Below are 21,980 nucleotides of genomic sequence, written 5' to 3'. Positions count from 1 at the left end.
CCTGAGCTCTTCTGTCTTTTCCCAACACAAATCAAAAAATCTTTCCCTAATTGTTCTGAAACTCAGTGATGGGTTTTTCATTTTTGTTTGTTTTAATTTGATGGCCAGAAAAAAAAAATGTTATTGTGGCTTATTTTATCCAAAGCCACTCTTTTGCATTTATTAATAGTAGCATAATTTAGTGAGATCTATATAACTGCAGCAGAATTTGTGCTGTACTTTGCACACAGTGTGTGACTCCAATGCAGTTGTGACAGTATTTATTTTTCTGTGCAGTTCTTCAAACATTTTACTCTTCTCTCAGAAGTGGTGCATTGATTTTACCATGCATCAGTGATGAAATTGCTATGAATCAGTCTGTCTGCTGCTTCCTTACCCAATAGTTTCTTTACAGCAAAAGGTGTTACAAGCCTACTGGAAAAAAAAAACATAATTAATATTTCCTGAAAACCAATTCAGCTTCTGTTATTCTCTAGAAATACTCCTTTTGTATGGTTGAATACTATCACAGAACAAAAAACAGGAGGTGGGAGCTGCACTCACTCATCTTACCTTAGGGTATGGATACTGCTTTCCTTTTGGATATAGGCCTCCAGTAAACCGGGGAATAACCATGTTTGGCACCAGAGAGTCATTTATGGTCAAGAATGCGAGTCTTTCACCATCTGGAGACCACCAGTGGGCAATATGAGAATGAAGAAGTTCCTCTGCAAAAACAGATCTCCTTAGGGTCCATAACAATAACTACCACAAAGCTCCCAGCTCATTCAGTTACCATTGATTCCTTCTTTCTCTGCCTAGTTCAAATGTATCTGTTGCAATTTCAGCAGTTTCACATTGTCCTGGATGAATGTTTGGATAACAAGGCATATCAAAATACCAAATTTCAACCACCTTACTCAAATTAATTGACATCAATGTAAACATGAAAGATGACTCTAACTGTTGTAACTGAAATTTTATTATACCTGATTTCTCTGAGCTGTGGCAGCTGGGTACCTTCATATCTTCTCATCCTGTATTTATGTAATAACTTTTGAAGTGCAATAGTTTGTCTTTTTGGCTCAGTTTTAATTCTTAGACAGTTCAATATTTTTGGTATTTTTGCAATATAACTTTTTGAAAATCAAAAATCTCCTTTTTTTTTAATAAAAAAATCCAACTTGTATTTGATTGCCAAATTAAAGTCCTTCTTTAAAATGCCATGCAGCATTTTCTTACATTTATTGCCATTGTATTTCATATTAAAGAAAAACAAAAGAGAAACAGCCATAGAATCAGCACCCAAACTCCTGGGATTCTAATACAGCATCTCCCAACCAACACCAAATCACCCTGTGCAGGTCTTCTGTCTTCCGTTTGTGAAAAGACTTGGATATTTTTGCAATGTATTTGATATTTTAACCTTTTTTTTTTTTTTTTTTTTTTTTTTTTTTTATGAGCATTTTGTATTCAGATTTTAAGAATTTGTCTGGAAAGCTAATTGAGAATAACATACTAACCAGATCAGAGGCCTGGATCCATACCTACAAAAAATACTTACAATGTTAAAATGTCAGTAGAGACTCTCCAAGATGCAAATCAGATCCTGAAAGGTTTGAAGTGTCTGAATGGGTTGAAGTATCTAGGGTTAGCTGTAATTAAGCTGGAACCTATCTTCAAAGCCATACATTCTGGGTCATGCTTCTCTGCTCCCTGACTCAATAGGTAAAGCCCTTTACACAGAAAACCAGCAGAGAATGAATTGTGAATATCAGCAAGCTTGTGGCCTTGCTGAAAATCAGCCAGGTATGAGACCTACATATCACTAACTATGTTCACAGGTAAAAATGAACCCAAGTACATGTGAAGAGGTCTATGCTATGTCCAGCAGGAAAGAAAGAACACCACCAATTCTGATTCTATGCTATGATTCTTCTGTGTCTTCTTCTTTTGTTCATACTGTTGTTCATACAAGCAACAAACTGAGTCCTTCCCCTCCTTACCTGTATTACAAACCCAGAATAGCTCCAAAGCTATGAATGGAGTTATTCTAGATAAGAAAAACATTCAGGTGTTTAGTTTTACTTGACTAGCTCTATTTGGAATGCCAGACACACTGAAGTCAGTAGTAAAAAAACCACTGTTTTCAACACATTGAGATTTCATTACTAAAACATTTTTTCATACTTCCTAGTATTCATAATTTTATTCATTTATTCGAAAATAAATTCCTCCTTCTCATAAAATATTGTTATATGCAAAACACCAGTTGATACAAAGAATGAACAGATACAAAGGCAATCTTGCAAGAAAATGAAAAGTCAAAGAAGCAAAAGCAACCTTAGAAAGCATTTTCTGGAATGAATGGATTTGTGCTGTAGTGTCTGCACAAGAACCTCTCATCTGTTTTAATAAACATTAAATATTTGTCCATCTTACCTTCATATAACCAGTCTGCAATTCCATTAAAAATAATTCCTTCTTTTCCCGAAGATGTCAGGCGCAATGAGCTACTCTTTACATCAGGCTGATAGTAGATGTTATTTTCAAAAATATAAATCTGGATGAGGTAAGAGGCATGTAGAGAAAAAAAAGAACATTTTGGTAGATATAAATTAATGTTCAGCAAGCAATATGCAATTTCTTCAGGCTCAGAACAGACTACAGAATAATTCATCATGAGCTTCCTCTGACTCTGACTTTGTATTTTCTTTTATTATCAATTTGGACAAACTAAGCAAACTTTTAATAGTTATGCCAGGCCAAATTCTTCCTTTGAAATTATTTTCCCAGTTAAGATGTTTTTATTAACTTTAAGAAACATTATTACATTCCTCAGAATCATACAGGAGGCAAGTTTTATAACAGTTGAATAAAAATTTTCCATTAATTCTAATTTATCTAATAAAATCTTCTGTCTTTCTAGCCATGAAATTAGACACAGTTCTGCAAGTAGATGCAGCACAGTACATACATCATAAATGTTAAGTTGCACCAGATCACGGTGTGGAAACTTACTGAAAAAATCAAAAGTTCCTGACACAACTTCTGATTGTGATACACAAATGTTTTACTTCAATTGTGCTACAAAAATGCACTTTACTTTGAAGTGCAGACTTCTCTTTTTCCTTCAAGTGACAGAACAGATGTCCTTTCCTCTGAAACATCCACTGATATTTCTCAGCCTTGTCTCTCACCTCTTTCTCAGCCTTCCCCTACTAACGTGGGTTTCAAGTTTACTCATTTTTTGAGACTAAGCTCTAAGCTCCACAATGAATTGAAATAAGAGAAATATAAAGAGAAGGTATGACTAGGAAGGAATATAAGGATGACAAAAAAAGTCAATGATTTTCTCAAAACTAATAATGCAGTGATGAAGGATGGTTTATTACATGGTAATTCTGCACACTCAGGTGAATTGCACACTCAGCTGTATCACCACCTTTCTACTATCAGCTAGCAAACCTTTTGATTCCTCAGTTTCCTGATTTTGTGAGTGTTGCCAAGGCCTATGACTAGATTCTTCTTTCAGCTATAACCACATCAGGGCTGCTTTTTTTTTTATTTACTGTGAAATTGCAATGGCCACAAATGCAGAGCTTAATCATAGCCAACCTAATACCCATATTACACACCAAACCTGATTCACGCTTAGAAAATTCAGCTAGCAGCACAAGAGAAACAACACATAGTACAAAATTCTTGTACCATGATTTCATGAACGTATGCTGACATATGGAATCTCAGGGACAGCTAATATTAAGTAAACTTACTTACACCAAAGAAATTTTAAAAGCCTAGTCATTTATTATCCTCTCATACTTCAATGATAAATGACTTATGGGAAAACACTAACCAGAGAATTAAGTATTATTATCGTTATTACTGCTACTCTCTCCTCTTCTAAATTACCACCTGAAATAGATTTCCATTTGAGTCCCCAAACTAATGGCATTTCTTGATATTCAACAGTAGCCACTTCATGATTCCTGGCATACGGACAGAAAGCTGATTTTTTTTTCATCCCATGAGCAATGCAATGATTTTCAAGATTCCTGTGAATCAAGGGTGACTTGGGATGATTTTTTGTCAGAAATTCAAAACTCTGCAGTGAGTTCAAAACCAAAGTAAAAATAGTTGACATATGATGCCGCATTATTGCCAAGAGAAAACAAGGATTAGAGAACTCTGGAAATAACAGACTTCTGTAATAATATTGACAAATACTTCTTGTCATTGTATATTTCCACAGTAAAAATATTTTGTTTTGTTTTCCTGAGATAAAAGGAACAAATACAAGTAATAACAAGGCATGATTAATTGCTTAGCCCCTGAAAATAAAATAATTTAGCCAAGCACCTGCTATTTAAGTGAACTAAAAATATTCATATCAGACTAAATTACAGGTAGTGTGGGTAATAGAAACCACTATACTGGCCACTGCTCAGTAAGGAGTGATTTCTTACAGTTCACTATCTCTTCTTATATAAGCAATTATTTTCAGAAGATTACAAAAAGCTGACCTGATCAAATGATTCTATTTTATTTCAGCTTCTTTAACTAGTGAGCTCAATATAATCAATTTTTGAAGATCAGAATTATAATTCTTTATTAAAATAATAAAATTATCTTAAAAAAAAAATCTTAAAAAAAAAAAAAAAATGAAATCCTCACCCCCCCCCTCCCTTTTCAGGCCATTTATATTTTTAGTGGTGAACATACCTGTAGCATCTAGTCTCTGCATTGAAAAACTTTCATTTAAAGCCATCATTGTCAGTCAAAGTACAGGATTAAGAACTACTTGCTTTATGACTGAACCATGTAAAGGTTTTAATCCTGTTATTGCTAGTTAGCAGGCATTGCTAATTACATTTGAAACATTTCATGATTGCCAGCTTCCTCGTCTTTATTTCCCACTCATTTCATAAAATGACTCTGTCTCCATCCCAAACCAATTCTCAGCCACTCTTTGAATATCCCCATAATCCTCTTAGTCAACTCTGTCACCCAAAATTTCCCATCTCTCCCCATCACTTGTAGAACATGTTCCTTTAATTTTGAAAGCTAGCCCAAAGAACTTTTTTTTTTTTTTTTTTCTTAAACATATGGATTAGAACATTTTAAAGTTCTTCAGAAACTCCAAAGCCCTCCAGCAGTTCTCTCCCTAGCAATCCTCAAGCTCATGGATTACTTGCATTTTACATTAAAAATGATGAATTTATATTCCCTTTGCAAAACATTTTATGAAATACAACTTCTACATAACTAAACATCATGTAAATCCATATCAATGATTTAGGGTTGGTGCACTGGAAAGTATAATTCTGCACTGCCTGCAGCATTTTGAAAGATCCATATGCCCATGCTTGAGGCTGTAAAAACATCTTAGAAAGACTCACCATTATGGGTAGTCAATCTCACCTGTAATTTGAGTCAGGAGGTGCCCTTTTCCACCTAAGCCTACAAATTGTACAACTTGTACTGGTAGGAATGGCTGCATTCGCATAGCCTACAAAAGCACTGACTAACCCCTGAAGTCAGGCCTGGATTTGCCTCCATTCCTGACCATGTCAAAGCACTAAATAATTACATCTGTAATTATTTATGTCCTTTACCACTTGGAAGTAAGGACTCAGACTTAAATTGTCAGTTTGTGCTAGTACAGCAAAACAGGCAGTGGAGTTGTAATAGGAGTGACAACATTACAGCGAAGAATACTAGTAGTGGCCTGCAAGGCTCTTTGCTTTGCTGTCTGCAAATTCAAGCTATGGATTCATTAAGAACAAACACTGAAGACGTTTTGCGTAGCCATGAAAACCAATCCCCCATTTTACTGCACTGCCAGAGCAATGCAGCCAACTAAGACACTGTGAAAAGGCAAACTTATTGGGTATTACTTTTGTATGGTAATTCCAAGTATAATTCATAATATATCCAAGTTAGAGGGGATCCACAATGACAATCGAGTCCAACCATATTTATATGGTATGTCATATACAACTCTAGAAACACTGAAATTGTAATGTATCACTACTTAAAATTAATTTTGTTCATAAGACATGAACAAATCTTGCTTGAACTCCCAATGCTGACCAGCAGACAGGCATCTTGGATTTGTGTCCTTCTGAAGCAGCCACAAAGAGAAGCAAGTGTATAACAGTTATGGCTTTAACAGGTCACTGATTTTATTTTATGTTGATTGTCCTGGTTACAAAAAATAAGAATAGAAATGGAAATATTCATCATCTGAATTGTGCAAAAAAATCTACATTAGAGCCTGGAAGAAAAGGAAGTCTTTAAACAGCATTTGTCAAACTCTCCCCTGCCCTTAAAACACCTAAGTTTTTGTTTGTTTGTTTTTATTTCATACATTTTAGACTCCTCAATGACTTCTTACTTTCTTAATTCTTTCTTTCTCAATTTAAACTCAATACTTTCTGGTGAAAACATCTGTAGAAAACTCCTTACAGCTCTACTTTATGCTGCATTAGAATGTTTTCAAGCTTTTCTTTCAAAGCACAAAGACTAGGTGTAAATTTTTAGGAGGCAGCTGTGGCTGCTGATTAGTTGCAGTATGGCAATATACAGGAGCTTGAATTTATGAGGCATTTTCCCCAAGTTCAGTTGTTAAAATTGAGTGAAGGAGAAAGCAACAAGCTGGAAAAGAACTGAAACTAGTACTTGTCCTACAACAGAGATTTAAATTCTCAAATACTGCAATGTACACAGCAAGTCACAACACTGTGATAAGACTTCGTGATCAAACTATATATATCTACCTATATTCTTGGACCAGAATCTTGCAAATACATGTGCCTAATATCCTGACTCCAGGAAGTAAAACTAACCATGTGCCCAAATGTTTCAAGGCTAGGAACTTCACGTACTTCGTCACTTTGTACACAGTGTTTTGAGCAATGTCCCAAACCAAAAATTTCCCTTTTTAGGCCATCTCCAGTCAGATCTAGGAGCAAGTAAAAGTAAAATGGCTTTTCTTAGTATACACTTGAGTCTAATTACTACATCATAAGTGCTAAAATGTTGACTGGAACTACTGAATCTTCCAACATTACTAAAAGGAGGAGTTGCTAAGTGTGTACCCGACAGGTACTCTCATGAATACATCAGTGGCTTTGTGCCCAAAATGCTTTCACAGCTTTTAGGCATGACGATAAGAAAATAAATTGAAAAAGGCACAAAGTGGAACCAGGCTATGCTATCTTAGACAGAAATTATTATCACACCTTTTTTTTTTTTTTTTTTTTAAACCTCCTCTCTTCACCAACTACTTCCCAAATATTTTTAAATGATTTCAATTTATTTTTTATTTACAGCCCTCAACTAATAATGCTGTAAATGGGAATAAGTATAAAAAAACTTATGGTCTTCAAAATCACAGGACCTTGTTTTCTTAGAGATTTGTCATAGCTAATCACATTAATCTCAAATAAATAAATAAATAAAATTAAAACTAGCATTTCTATATTTATTTCAATAACTATTTTCCAATTAATGAAAAACATCTGCAAAAATATTTTGGATTAGTGAGAGATTAATTCTTGATAATTATCATATTTATTTCTACTGACTGTGAAGAATTAGAGGCTCTGCTTACTTTGCTGTTCTACCTATGGTATTAATCCATCCCTTTCTTCCACATTTGACAGTCTCTAAACTATTGTTTCATAAACCTTCATCTAAATTAATTTATTCAAACACAGTTATTTGCTGTTTGCCACATGTTTCACAAGTGTGTGATTTTATTTCAGGCTGAGGTCTTAAGTGGAGCACCCAGTCCAAGCAGCTAGTTCCAGATGGCAGACAGCTGTGAAAACACAGGGAGATCCAATCACCCAGTTGAATGGCAAACCCAGTGCCAATAGCTGGAGAGACCCCTGTGTGTCTAATCGTTTCAAACACTACAGGCAGAGAAAAGCTGGTAAATTACATTTAAAAAAAAAAAAAAAAAAAAAAAAAAACTGCACTTTTCTCATTAGGTGCTCCATTGAAGCTTTCTGCACAGGCTTATCCACACTCCCCTGACTCTACAGTAGCATATCAGTGGCAGGACAAGCTTTTCACTCAGCAGTTGGGCATCAGCAGCAGCTTGCCCAGAGCTTTGTGGAAGCTGCTGTGCAATCACTTACCCTGCACAAAAGCAGGGAGTGGAGCAAGGCTTTGAGCTCTGCAAGGGGGAGCAGCTCCTCCACCAAAAGCTGCCAGGAGATAGTTAGCCCTGGCAGCTGAGACAGAGTCACTCTAGGGTACTTGCATGTGTCCTAGAAATTCATCCAGACACCAAAGTTCAGATTCATAGTTAAAAGCAAAAGCCATTTTCTTCACGTTGGAAGAGAAACATATCTCAGAGCTGCAGCCCTGGCTGACAAAACTTATCTCCTTCCCTGGAATCAGGCATTAGTCTTGCTCGCAGAGAAAAGCTACTGAACTAGCAGAGGAAAAATGGCTCTCAAAATTGAGGTTAAGGAGGTAGACCTAACAACCCAGCATTAGTCCTTTCTTTAACACATGCAATGATAAACTTATTGTATATAAACATGATAAGGTAGCTTGCCATGCAAGAGCTTCTTAAAATAGATTACACATACATTAACCTTATGGGTATAATGTATTTTCATTGCTGTTACCCAATTCAAAAGGGACCCATCTTGGGTCTAGAAGCAACTATACTCATCCATGACACACTTCACACAAGCTGAAACAACTCTTCCCAACTCTGTACATCCATGGCCTTGGCCTGTGTCACACCTTAGTGTGGTGTGGCCACTGTCTACAAGTCAGGACAAAGTACAGCTGACCTACAGGATGCAAGTTTGCACATCCCCAATATAATGTTTCTACATTACCTGATGTGAAATGATAGTTGAAGTAACTAATAACAAACAAATGAAGCAGAAGAAAGACCTAAAGCATTGTCAGGCAGACATATTCCTGTGTGACCTTGGTAAGGAAATATAGTTCATCAGTCTTTGGACTACAACAAGTGTCTTCAGAGCCCAACACTCTACACAACAGATGACTCAATTGCACTTTTTGCTCTTTGCAAAAGGGTGTTTTTACTGACACAGTAACAAATATGGTCCTAAGGATTCCTGTAGGTAGTCTGGCTAACCAAATGACTCCACCATAATCACAGCTGATAGCTACATCTCAGCATACAATCTATCAGACCTCTTCAATTCCTTCTTCTTGTGAGATTGCCAGCTAATTAGTTGCATAATTAATTCTTCAAAAGCTTCAAGATGTTTTTCCATCTGGGCTTGCCTCTCACCATTTGTTCTGTCTCCTGTCTTACCACACATTAACCATGGCCAAATACAACTCTCCTTAGTTAGTCAATAAAATTTCTAGATGAAATGTGCTTTCTTGCTAATAACTCTTAATACAAATAATATCACCTATACACTATCCAGAAAAAAAAAAAAAAAAAAAAAAAAGTCAAAAAGTTACTTTCTTAATTGATCAGCAATTTTGTTTTTTACTTTGGTTTGCTCTTCAGAGATCAAACCATGACTTCTCCAATTCCAGGCAGTACTAAGTTGGCACAGCACTAACTGTTTCGCAGTTCGACCACATACTGGGAAGAGCCAGAAGGTCCCAAACCACAGACAGCAGCTGTATTTCTCCTCATCCTGAGTTTATGTTGGAACATGCAGTGAGACAAAACACACAGCAATGGGGAAATGACAATAACTTGTTTTGGTATATAGGACACAGCTAAAGGAGTGCAATCTGCAAGCACAGATTAAATGGCTTTGATATAGTCAATTTAAACGGCAGTTAACAAGCGGTTATAACCTTCAGTCAAAGATCAGTACAGTGTGCACTCATACATAAATGTTATGAGGAGAAATTAGCTTAAAGCTAAATAGATCAATCAAAACTGTTTGGCAGTCTTCATACCACATGACCGTGGAGATATATATATATACACACACACATAAATATACACACACACGTGCACACACACAAAGAGTTTCCTGAACACACTGCCCCATACACAAAGTTGAAAACAAGCAAGTGATCTTAAATTAACAAATAAATAAGTGGTATCTTATATAAAATCATTCATTTAAAATGATTTTTTTAATGTAATTTTTACACACACCCACATAAATTTGGTTCAGTTCCTACAGTTGTTTTGCCTGCAATTATGGGAAATACATATCATTCAAATGCCTTTGATAAGTAAATAATATTTGAACTAGCTTGGGACAGGAAGAAATTGAAATCAAACTTGCATCCACACAGAATGCATTTGGTTGCAGTTTTTCAACACTTGTCAAGATAGAAAGTTTGATTTTCATTTAATTCCCTAACATATTTGTTATCACTTTTGGGTTCATAGATCTGAAAAATCAACTAAATAGCTCCACTTCAGAAACTTACAATACATTTTTACCGATTAAAAAATATACTGCAAAGCAGCTGCCACTGAATTATTGTTGTAGATAAAGACCTGGCTTGGCATCTCTACTGTTTAACATCCTCCAAAGTCCTGATACATGCATTTTTTTTTTCTAACAGAGACACTGGTTGTGTTATTTTTAGTCACAGTGTAATGTCTGTTCCCTTATTCAAGTCCAAACTGAACAAACTAATGTTTTCTTGCCATCTATGATTTCACTTACCCCTGGGACTTACAGACTTAAATTGAGATTGCCATTCTTATACCCACCATTATGGAACATGAGTACCCCTTTCTGCCCTTTTCCCTTGGCAAAATCTCATTTAGTTGAAACAGCTTTCGACTCAAGAACAAGGTGTATTTAAGATTATGTTCTGTGTGTTAATGCAACAATAGCATAACTGTTATTTTCATTTTTCCACTCACAAGAGAAAGTTCATTTTGGTAAGAAAATACTTTCCAAAATCATCCAGAAGAATTGGTCATATAGAAATTTATAGGAAGAGTTGTTTCTTATACCCAGTTAGAAGCTCCATGATGGCAATCCAAACTTTTTGGTCCATATCAAAGGTCCTCTACAGCCAAGAGCAATAGTGCAGTGAGCCACAGAAACACTTCAGGTCTCTATTTTGTAGCAGGAAAGGAGAGGCTTTTCCTGTTTTCTGTGATAATCTGGTGTTATGATGCCATTTAGCTTGTTTCTTCCTACAGTTTGAGACTTGAATAGTTCCAATCCTCAACATAACTTTACTGATTAAAGTGGTGGCACAGAGGTGATTAAAACCGCTCATGGGTTACTGGCATGGTAAGCATGATAGACACACCACCACTCTGCCTGAGACAATACTCTATACATGGGTATACTTGGTTTGAGCAACTTAGGTGTTGATTTACCTTTCCATACATGTGAAATTGGGTTCCAGTGTATACAAAATTATATTTTTTAAAAATAAAAATTAAAAAAAAAAAAAAAAAAAAGATTTCCAGTCATATTTTGCACATGTTGGAAAAGTACCAAGGTAAAATGTTAGTAGCTACCATTCTTATCCATGGTATTAAACTGTGTAAGAAGCTCAATGGAAATTAATTCAAACACACTTACACACATTTATTTGAGAAGTAAATAAAATTCAAAGTAGGACTGTTACCCAAAACAGAACCAAAGAGAATTACCATATTTTGGATAATATAAAAAAAGGAAATTGGCTTATAAAGCTTTTGTAAGTGTGAATTTTAGATGGTTAGACTATTCACTAGTGACTTAGTTACTGTTATACAGACTTTTTGCCATATCCTTTCCACAACTTACAAATTTCCATCCAGATCACATATATTACTGGACAATTTCAGGGAAATTTTTATGGAAATGTATTGCAAAACATCTTTATGTTATATCTCTTTTCCCTACATTTTAGCCTATTTAGATTGTGAGCTCCCATGAATAGGGATTGCAGGCTATAATGTCTGATTATATCTGTACATTTTGCAGTACAGATGCTTTGAACATTTCCAGTAGTGCAGAATAGCTCTGATCTCCCCTCTGAAGATTTTATTTTCTTGCAGGACAATCTATACCAATAAAATTTTCCAAGCAGTTCAGCTCTGACTTGCTTCAACTCTTACTCCACTGTTCCATGTGCACTATGAACCATTAAATTATACAGATACAAGGCACAGGAGGTACAATCAGCTAAGAAAAGTGTAGCAGTAGGTAAAAATCTACCCTCATATGATTTGTTTCAAAATCATCAGATGCATTGCAAATGAGGCAGAAAACAAATAATAGTTAATAGCAAAATGATTATAATTGTAAGCAATAATAACTATATTCTGTCTTAAAGGTACCAATTTTCTAAGATTATGATTGACCTAGGCAGGAATTTTCTCAGGGGAAGCTTTCAAACCTTTTGATTTTGTTGTAATCAAGGCAGAGAGGCAGTGGCTGTTGATCAGTATGGAACATGAAGACCTCAAAACATGTGCAACCCAATGTCGTATGCAATCTTTTTTTTTCTTTTTTTTTTTTTTTTCTTTTTTTTGTCACTTGCAATATGTTGTTTTATTTTTGTAATCATCAAGCTGCATGGCAGAACACTGAACACTGAAGCAGAACTTTTCTGCTGTCTAGATTAATGCCACTGCATTACAGTAGTATGTTAGCACAATCATTTCTGAACAACTGCAAACAATCTACAAGGCTATTATATTTAATTGTTATAAACTATCTAAATAAATCTACTATAAACAATAGCAAGGATGCACTCATAATATAGCTACAAGATTAGTTACTACTGTCATGGAATGAACCAGGGCTTGAATTCAGAGGACATTAGTAACTCCATGATAATTCTGATGTTTATGTCCTTGTTTTCCAATAAAAATGAGAAAGCATTGCCCTGTTTTGTTTTGAGACATGTTAATTATATTGCCTTTCCAATGATACTGGAGCATGATGTCCACTAAATTCACACCCTGACTAATCCCATGATAATTTATTCATGAGTGCAAACACTGTGCTCTAAATTACATAAATAATTTCACATACAATATCTAACCTAGGACCTACACCAAAAAAAACTATTTTAAAAATATTTTTGATTGCACAGAACATTACAGTAACAACGCCTTGCCCCAAACTGATGGTCTGCTTCCTCCCCATGGAGCTGTCTTGAGAACTATGCTGACTGCAAATGTGTTTGAGAGATTGGTCTGCTTAGCCCTTTGGTCTTTGTCTGTGTAATTAATGAATATAACAGACTTATTTATAAACCATGCATGCTCAGGAACTCACACTCCTTGTTGCTCATATTTACTGAGAACTTCTGAGTAATAAACCAACATGGAGGAGCATGGACAGAGATGTCACTGGGTTGCTCCTGAGGACTTACAATAAAATCATAATCTGTCATTACCTTTTTTTTTTTTTTTTTTAATATGATCTCTGTTATCTCTGTTATTTTGACTCATATCTTTAAGTCTTCAGTTATGCCTTTACTGATCAATCCATAACAGAATCAGAAATGAAAAAATTTTACCTAGTTACTCCAAAACAAAAAGAACAGTACTGGGAGAAGTATTAACATAGCTGTCTAGACTTCATGCCAGAGGAAGAATGTTCTCTATTTTATTTGACAAAACATATGAATAAACAACCTAAAACCAAGGACCAAAGTCAAAAAAGACAGAATTGAAAATGCTGTGCAATTAAGTGTGGCAGGGTGATTGTATTTGCATTTTCTACTATTCTTGTGGTGGTAAGCAATCCCTGTGAACTTTGTACATTATTCAAAAGCTGAAGCAGACCAAGACACCTCTGAGCATCTTGTACATGAGAAATCCAGGCAGGGTCTAACACAAAACTTTGTCATTTCAGCTACTACGGCTGACCCAGACTATCTTGTGTGGTAATGTGCTATGCAAACTGTTCAAGTTGCCACGTTTCTCTAGGAGGGGCCAATATATATCTACATCTACCTGTGCGGGACATCTACTTGCAGACTCCAGACCCAATTACTACTTCCCACAGGCAGGGCATTCAATGCAAGAAAGCCATTTTTTCCTAGAAAAAAATAAACTACCAATAACAAAACAAACAACAAAAACCTATTATCTCACAAGACAAATAGAGATGAGAAAATTCTGACTAATTCTTATAACATCATTTCTGTTTGGGACATTCCATAGTCTGTGAAGCAACATAAAATAAATAAATGTTGCTTTCTTTCCACACAACACTTTTCTATTTCTATGGGTTGGTGGCAATGGTAAGTTAGCTCCTCACAGCTAACTTACCAATATAGATTTAACAGGGAGTCTTGATATCATCAACCATGAATTATAAAATTACTACAACAACAACAAAAGTCCTTATTTTCAAAAAGGACTAAAAGGGCTGTCAAAAGGACATCACCCACACACAATGGGTAAAATCCTGGTTGACTGACATAAAAAAGGACTGATCTGAACAGAACCAAGATGTCATATCTTGACCACTGGAAAAACATATCTAGCTTTCAAAGAAAAACATCATAGGGCAAAAGTGAGACTTAACCCTTCCAAAGAGGGAAGTCAATGTCACTCTGACTGAGAAAAATGTGTCTATATTTTTGCAGGACACAACATGCCAAATGATAAAATAAATGTCACGATAAAACAAGTAGAAAAAGAACATATACATACAAGAGTCTGAGGAACCGCAACATGCAGCAAGAGTCCAGCAAATTTTGCTGCTAAGTTGCTTTTACCCATTTAGCTGAACTCTGAAGAGACTGGTACCATCACAGAGACTCAGAAGTCTTTTGCAAGTCTTCTGCAAAAATTTTACAAAAGGTAAATTAGATTCACATTCACTGTCATCTAAAAACAATCTCTGGCTTAGAACTTGAACCCCAAATGTATTAGACATGTCAGTTCTTCAAACTCTTGTGTTCTGAGATTTTGGCATTTCACCATAGTCAAGCTTTCTTTTTTTTTTCCCTTTGTGGTAAGGAGGTAATAGAGAATATGATATTTATTATTTATTTTTAATCTCACAGATAAAACCAACATTTGTATTATATTACTAAAAGATACTCACCTGCTGTAACATTTAGGTCATTTAAAACTAGAAATTAAAGTGCAACACTTTAAAATGATATTCCTAGATGAATACATGCAAATTTTCTAGCGTTTTGTTGTATATATGTATATATATATATATATATTTTTTTTTTGATAGTACATACGAAAATATGAAGTGACTAAAGGATTATAACAGATGATCCATGGATATATGTTTGTCTGCAATGCTTTTGGGCACGATTTCAGAGTTATGTGAAAATACAGTCCATAATCCATCCTGGTACCTAATCTTTCCCAATTCTGATTTAGCAAAAGGTTCAGATTTTGATCTCTCTTCTTACTGACTGTATATTTAGTTTTCATAGTTTCTAAAAAATTTTAGACTTCTGTTTCTGCATTATCAAAAGCTATGCAATTTTCACACAAGAAGCACAGCAGTCTTATTTAATGAGCCATTGGACTTGCAGTTAATATTAGCTAACAGACGAAAGTGTGAATATTCGGTTATGCTTTGTTACACATACACATGTTGAACAACATGATAGTCTAGATGAGAGGGGCGTATTTGTACTTTCATTGCTCCCTGTAGGCTGCTACAAAGAAAAATCCTGGTGATTGCCCTTATCAAACATTTACACCTAAGCCTATCTGTATGCATGTTTGTGTGACTGTGTGTAAATATATAGATTATATATAAATTTTATTAATATATAAATTTTTCACATAGATATACAAATATCTATGTGAAAAATTAATTAGCTTTCTAGCAAGATGCTTCTTTCAGATGCAGTCAAGCAGCTATTCTCACACAGGGCTAGAAATACCTAACCTTTAATACTTAAAATTTTAAAGATAACTTTAATACCAGGACACATTCATTGCATATCACTAAGCAATTAAATGATGAAATAACTTCTATGCTCAACTTAGCCTTGCTTCAACTTGTTCATATAGATGAACTTGTTCATGCTATATAGAGCTCACAAAACCTTTACTGAATACACTCAACCTTGATATACAAAAAGGTATTCATCCCTGTTTTCCAAAACTGCTTGCATTGTGTATTTCCCTTTTGTAAGATGCAGAAAAATCCTTTCATATTGAGTATCACTTTTGAAAACAGATGTTGTAAATGTGCATTTAATGCTTATCCTCTCCTTCAACTTTGTCTAATTATTAGTTTCTAGGAGCCCACTTCACTTAGAAATAGACAAAGTTGAAGGAGAGGATAGGCATTAAATAAGTGAAGTGGGCACCTAGAAATTACAAATTGAAAATGGAAATTTGTTCCATATAATAACTTCGGAGAAAATAATCATTCTTTTTACTATTATCATTATTTGAAGAATAGTTTGAATTAAATAATTTAGATGGAAATGCAAAGAAACAATTATATTTTACAATGGTGGTTTGAGAATTTCAAGAGGAAATACAATGTGTAGTAGCGAATTCTGAAGAATATAGTTTCACTCAAGAGTATCAGGTAACTAATTCTTATGTGAAGAGAAATATTGTATTGCTTCTGCTCACCAGTGACCTTGATAAATAAAAACAGTTCTGGTATAAAAACATGAAGCAGCACACAGCTTTTGTTAGTATGCTAGTAAGCGAGTTTCCCATCATTTCATAACAGGATCTGAACACTTATATCAATTTCATCTTTGAACAACATCAAAAAAAAGAATGCTCAGTCTTGCAAAATAATACACAATCTAATTTTAACTGCTGGTAAACAAACAAACAAACAAACAAACAAAACTGCTATTCAAACAGTCCTTTTGCATAAATATTTTCACCATTCTTTTCAGATCTTGTCATTAGACACTGTAAGTTTCCCAGCTGAAATCTAGAAATGTGGATAGAAACATTTGGAAACGTGTGACCGTGTGTAAATAAATATACAAATATCTATATGAAAAAGTAGTTAGCCTTCAGAAAGATGTGACTTAAGTGACTTCAGCATTTGCTAGAATTATGGTCAAATTCCTTAAAGACTCTACTACATGGGCAATGCTCAGACATACATATTCCCTTTCTTCATAGACACAGAGTATTCCCAAATCTTCAAAGAATAGATTTTTTGTAAGGAACTTGTCATACATTTTAAATAAATCATACCTGAGGTTAACGTAACACTAAAGTGTTCTTGCTTATTTCTGGTATTCAAAATAAATTCAAGCAGACATTTTTGTTGCAGTTTTACAGCCATTTGCCTCATTAGTAACATGATCAAAAGGAAAGATGAAATAAAGCCTTGACATTTACATATATGGTTTTAAGTTACTTGTATTAAAATACAGCAAGTCCAAAGAGGAAAAGACCTTGAAAATAAAAACAGCAGATTAAATATATCTATTTAGGACTTAATTCATTAGTATTAGTTAAGTTTTTACTTGGCTCATGAACCCTTAGATCTTTTCTTCTTCATTTGCAAACAGAAGTGTTTTTGCCAGGAGAGGGTGCCAAGGACCCACAGTATTAATTATGCAAAAATAAAACTAATGATAAATGTCTCTTTCAAATTTTTATAGTAGTTGTAATTTTAACCTTGATTGAGCAAATATCAAATGAAGTTTTCAGCAACTAATGGATCTTAAAGCATCTGCTGAGCAAGGCACATGTCTAGCACAGTCGCATTAATTTCTCTAATTTACTAAAATTAGTCTTGTGCTTATCTAGGTACACAGCAAATAATGTAACTTCAAAGCAACTTTTTTTTTTTTATGCACTACTATTACCTAAAACAGTATTTAAAAACCACAGACCAAAAAAAAAATAAATTTTGAAGAGACAGCAACTGTAAGGAAATGTTATGGTAATAGAGACTATTCAACAGAGACCGAACATTCTTGTGGGGCAAGAAGTGTGCATGAGGTGAGAAGGCATAATGGGCCTCCATACAACAGCTAGGGCAACAGTGATTGAGAACAAAGCAGAGGGTTCTTGAACTAGTACATTTATATATGATGACAAAAGCAGCTTTTGCTCTGTTTTGTTGCTGAGTTTCTATTTATTTGCTTGTTATTTTTGTTTGTTTGTTTGTTTTTTGTTTTTTAAACGCTTTGGCTTCTGTGTCATGTTGGTTGTGATACCCTGTTCCTTTTTTTTTGTTTTGTTTTTGAACAAAAGGGCAATTTTATTTTTTTATAATATTTAAAATATTTTCTAAAAATTTATGAGAGCAACCTGAATCATCCACAATTCAGCTGCAGTCAACAAATTCTTCATTATGTATACAGGATAATAGGCAATTCTACATAACGATGACCTAAGCTGCATTAAAGCATAATAAAAGCTCATCTTCAGTCCTACCACTTAATAATGCTGTTTGTTTTTTTCTTGATATCATCAAATTCTGACAAAGAAAACTATCAAGTTTCTAAAAAATGTTTTTTTTTAAAAAAGTATTCTAGATAGTTAAAGCATTTTCTTTATTTCTGCTATGTTAAAATATGGGTTTATTTATGCATAAACATTCAGCAATAAATCAATTGATCATAATTTATGCTGATCCATGCAAATATATAACTCCAGTTCCCTTTACAACCACTTAATATATCACAATAATAAGTTCAATGCAATAAAAACCATGAAAAAGCTATGCAAAACTTTTAAGAAAAAGCTATGTCAAACCTAACAACTTCTAACCACACTTCACTAAGAGATACTTTAATTCAAAAACTATCCATATTGCAAGAAATGTTGTAAAGATACACTTCATCTTTCATAGAAAACTCTTCATACAGTGGTGGGCAGTTTTTATATTCAGGCTTCTACTGTGATATGTCTCCATGGATAGATACACACAGGAAAAGCTGCTCCTGCTGTTCAGTGTCTCTGCTACAACGTCAGGTACAAGCCAGGTCCAGCATGGAAACATGAAAACCTTTGCTACAAACTACTGGGGAAGGTAAGACCAAAAGGGAGAGAACAATGAATGAGAGCTGGGCATTTAGACACCAGAGGTCCTTTAAAACCAACACCACCATTCTTCTACTTGGTGAGGCCTTCCTACCACGTCTGGGATATCTCTTTCTCAGACACATGCAATGATGTTAAGCAAACAACAGGCAGATAAATGTTGGTGAAACCAGTTAAGTATCTATTTATGCTGGTTCATTTTCCCTGGAAATACTTAATATTGAGGTAATGGATTCTGTAAAGGTGACGTTAAAAGGTGATCAACTGATCTCTCAAAATTTTTATCAAACTTCAGACTGAGCAAATATGACAAATACATAAACAGTTTCCTAAGATACCAAGACACACACAAATGGTATTTAAGATCTGGCACAGATCTAACATAGTTAAAAGATTTCATTTTAAAAAGTGTGACCTTGGAAACAGTCTTCAAAAATAACAGCTATGTGACATTAAAATACATTAACTCATTAACTAAAAGTTTGTTCTCCCAAATGGCAAACATTTTCAATTTTACCACCAAAATGTCATGACTCAAACAGCAGATGTTTCTCTGAGCTTTTCTCTTAATCTTTATAGAATCCTCTACTCTAGGTAAATAGCAAGAAACTGAAATAACTCACAGCCACTCTGGTAACTTCAAAACAGTGGTATGACAAGCCAGACATCTGATATCTGATACAAACCTAATTGCTGTTCTTCACCAGTCACCTGTGGCTTTCAGTCCCATTAGAAAACCCTAGAAATTATTCATATGAGTAGACAATTTAGAGTGCTGTTTGATTTTCACATGGTTGTAATGTATTACTGTATACTTGATGTCACTGCCATCATATTTGTCCTCTGTACAATAAGCACTTCCTGGTTTCATATGAATTTTCCTGCTCAAACACTGCGTATATGATCTATTTGAATCTGTTGCCAATTCCCCCACATTTGAGGAATTCAGATTAGGATTTCTGCACAGGCTATATTGTAACTTAAGTCTGCAGAACTAAAGATTGAAAACAAATTAAACTATAGCCAATTTACTGAAAATGGTTGATTCAAGTCCACGTGTTATCCTACACCATTTAAATTTAATCATAGATCATCCAAGCACTCATAGTGTTTGTCAATGTCTTTGACCCAGTCAGACATACCTGTGCCTTTTGTTTCACATCTCATGTGAGAAGTTTGCTGACCAGTCATGGCTATAGTACTGCTATTGTCTTCTGCACAGCACCCGGAATGGCAATATTCCTCTTCATTTTTGAGGTCTACCTATACTTAGTGTCTGCAGTGGCCAAAGGGTATGTGTCATAAACCCCTCTGGATGAAATTTTGGTATATATATATACACTTTATTTGCTCTGTTCTTTAGTTGTAATGAATGGCTCTTGGAGAGTACTCAAGTTAATACACTAATAATTGTTCTGTTTTTTAATTCCACTGCTTGTTTTATTTATTATGAATTACTACTATTTCCATCATTACATGAGAAAGACACATAATTATTGTTTAGAGAGGGGTTTGGTAAACCAATTGTCATATATTGGTGAATATGGATCTGTAAGACTGTATCTTTCCTTCAACTCAGATACATGCTACTGATAGCTGCTGCTGCTGGATTACCAGGCTTTACATCTTTCCCTTTGAAACTTCCTTCTCACCCAGTTTGACTGCCAACTGGTTCCTATACCACCTTTATTAAAAACTCACTGGTAAATTGTTTGTTCCAATAACAAATTTTATAACTGAGAACAAATACGGTGAAGTGACCTCAGTCACACGTGCCCCTGCCTAATCTTTCCTGATGGAATGATCTCTGCTGTTCTGTTTCTGCTAAAGAGGCAGCTGTTCCTTTGGACAGGAGCAACAACCATTATTCACAACAGTGTTCATTCATCCTCCTTCTATTCTTTTGGCTTCCTGCTGAAGTGGGAGGGTAATTTGGTGATGTATTTCTGCTGCTTTAGAAACTTCCTTTTACAATATAAATAGCTTCAAAATAACATTCTTTTCATGAGAGATTCTTATGAAAGTGACCGTAAGTATGCTGTCATTGCAGGTTTCCATCTCTGTGGCGAAACTTGGTATCATTCAGATTGCACAGATTTTGTGTTTTAATCAAAGTTACTATTTCCTAATTCTGCAAACCATATGGCACCATAAAGCCCACAGTGGAGAAGATATTTTTAAAGCATGACATTAACTTTACTAGGGACATTAAAAAGATGAGTAATATTATATTCACTGAAGTATAAATTATACTAACATTTTTAAATTTGAGACTAACTACTTTTTTTTTTCAGTTCTGAGACTTAATAGGATGCAACTTCTGCCTGTATCTGAAATTATTCATACCTATTTCCAGAATAGCAATCTAGGTAAAGCTAGATTATTAGATTAAAACTAGGCAATTCTAGATACAGCATTATTCTGATTTATTATTTTTCTGAAGCTTTTGGTAGTTAAGTCTGTCCCTGACCTTAAAATACATTTCAGGAAAAAAGAAAAAAAAATAATAAAAAAAAAAAGATCTTTTCTCATATTTTCTCAGTAATCACTGAATGTACTTTAGATTAGAGGAACAATACAGGAATAGTTTTATGAACAGCAATTTAATTTAATATATATATATATATATTTAATTCTGGTTTATTTATTTATTTTTTTTAAATTTTGCAAATGCATCACCTTTCTGTTACAACCTACACAGGTTGCTGCATTCCATAATACCACCTAATAACTAAGTTACATATTTGTTCCCATCAGTTCTGTCTCCATGCACTCATTACTGATAAATTAATGTTGGCAATTATTAAAACATATCAAGCATATTCCAACTACTTCTGCCTTCCTGCCTCCACTTGCTTGATAGAATACTTTCTAACCAGAAGCACTTTTTATGTTCTCAGCATCTTGATGAATGATATAGGCAAGGGGATATATTCTCTAGACACTGAACTTACAACCTCTCTGCATAAACAAGTCACACATTCAAAGAGTCTCCAGGATCGTGCCTGTGAGCATTAATGAGCTTATTAGAAAATTGCATCAAGGATATGTGATTCCTTATTCAGAGAGCTGGTGCTTTTATAAGTCTTTC

General features: G+C 34.6%; 1 protein-coding gene across 5 annotated transcripts in view; it reads right to left on the bottom strand.

Moving 5' to 3' along the window:
* Positions 1 to 21,980, bottom strand: part of DPP10 (dipeptidyl peptidase like 10) — a 481,130-nt gene that overhangs the window by 46,236 nt on the left and 412,914 nt on the right. For all 5 annotated transcript variants that reach the window (XM_084523650.1, XM_084523651.1, XM_084523652.1 and 2 more), the window contains exons 8-9: positions 2,422 to 2,542; positions 553 to 707 (exon numbers count right to left, since the gene is read on the bottom strand). In XM_084523650.1, coding sequence (XP_084379776.1) covers positions 553 to 707; positions 2,422 to 2,542 — 276 coding nt within the window. The remainder of the gene's footprint in view (positions 1 to 552; positions 708 to 2,421; positions 2,543 to 21,980) is intronic.

This window comes from Aythya ferina (assembly GCF_964211825.1).
Source record: "Aythya ferina genome assembly, chromosome: 6".
Lineage (NCBI taxonomy): Eukaryota > Metazoa > Chordata > Aves > Anseriformes > Anatidae > Aythya > Aythya ferina.
The sequence above is the reverse complement of the archived record's forward strand: the minus strand, read 5'-3'. Positions and strand labels throughout refer to the sequence as shown.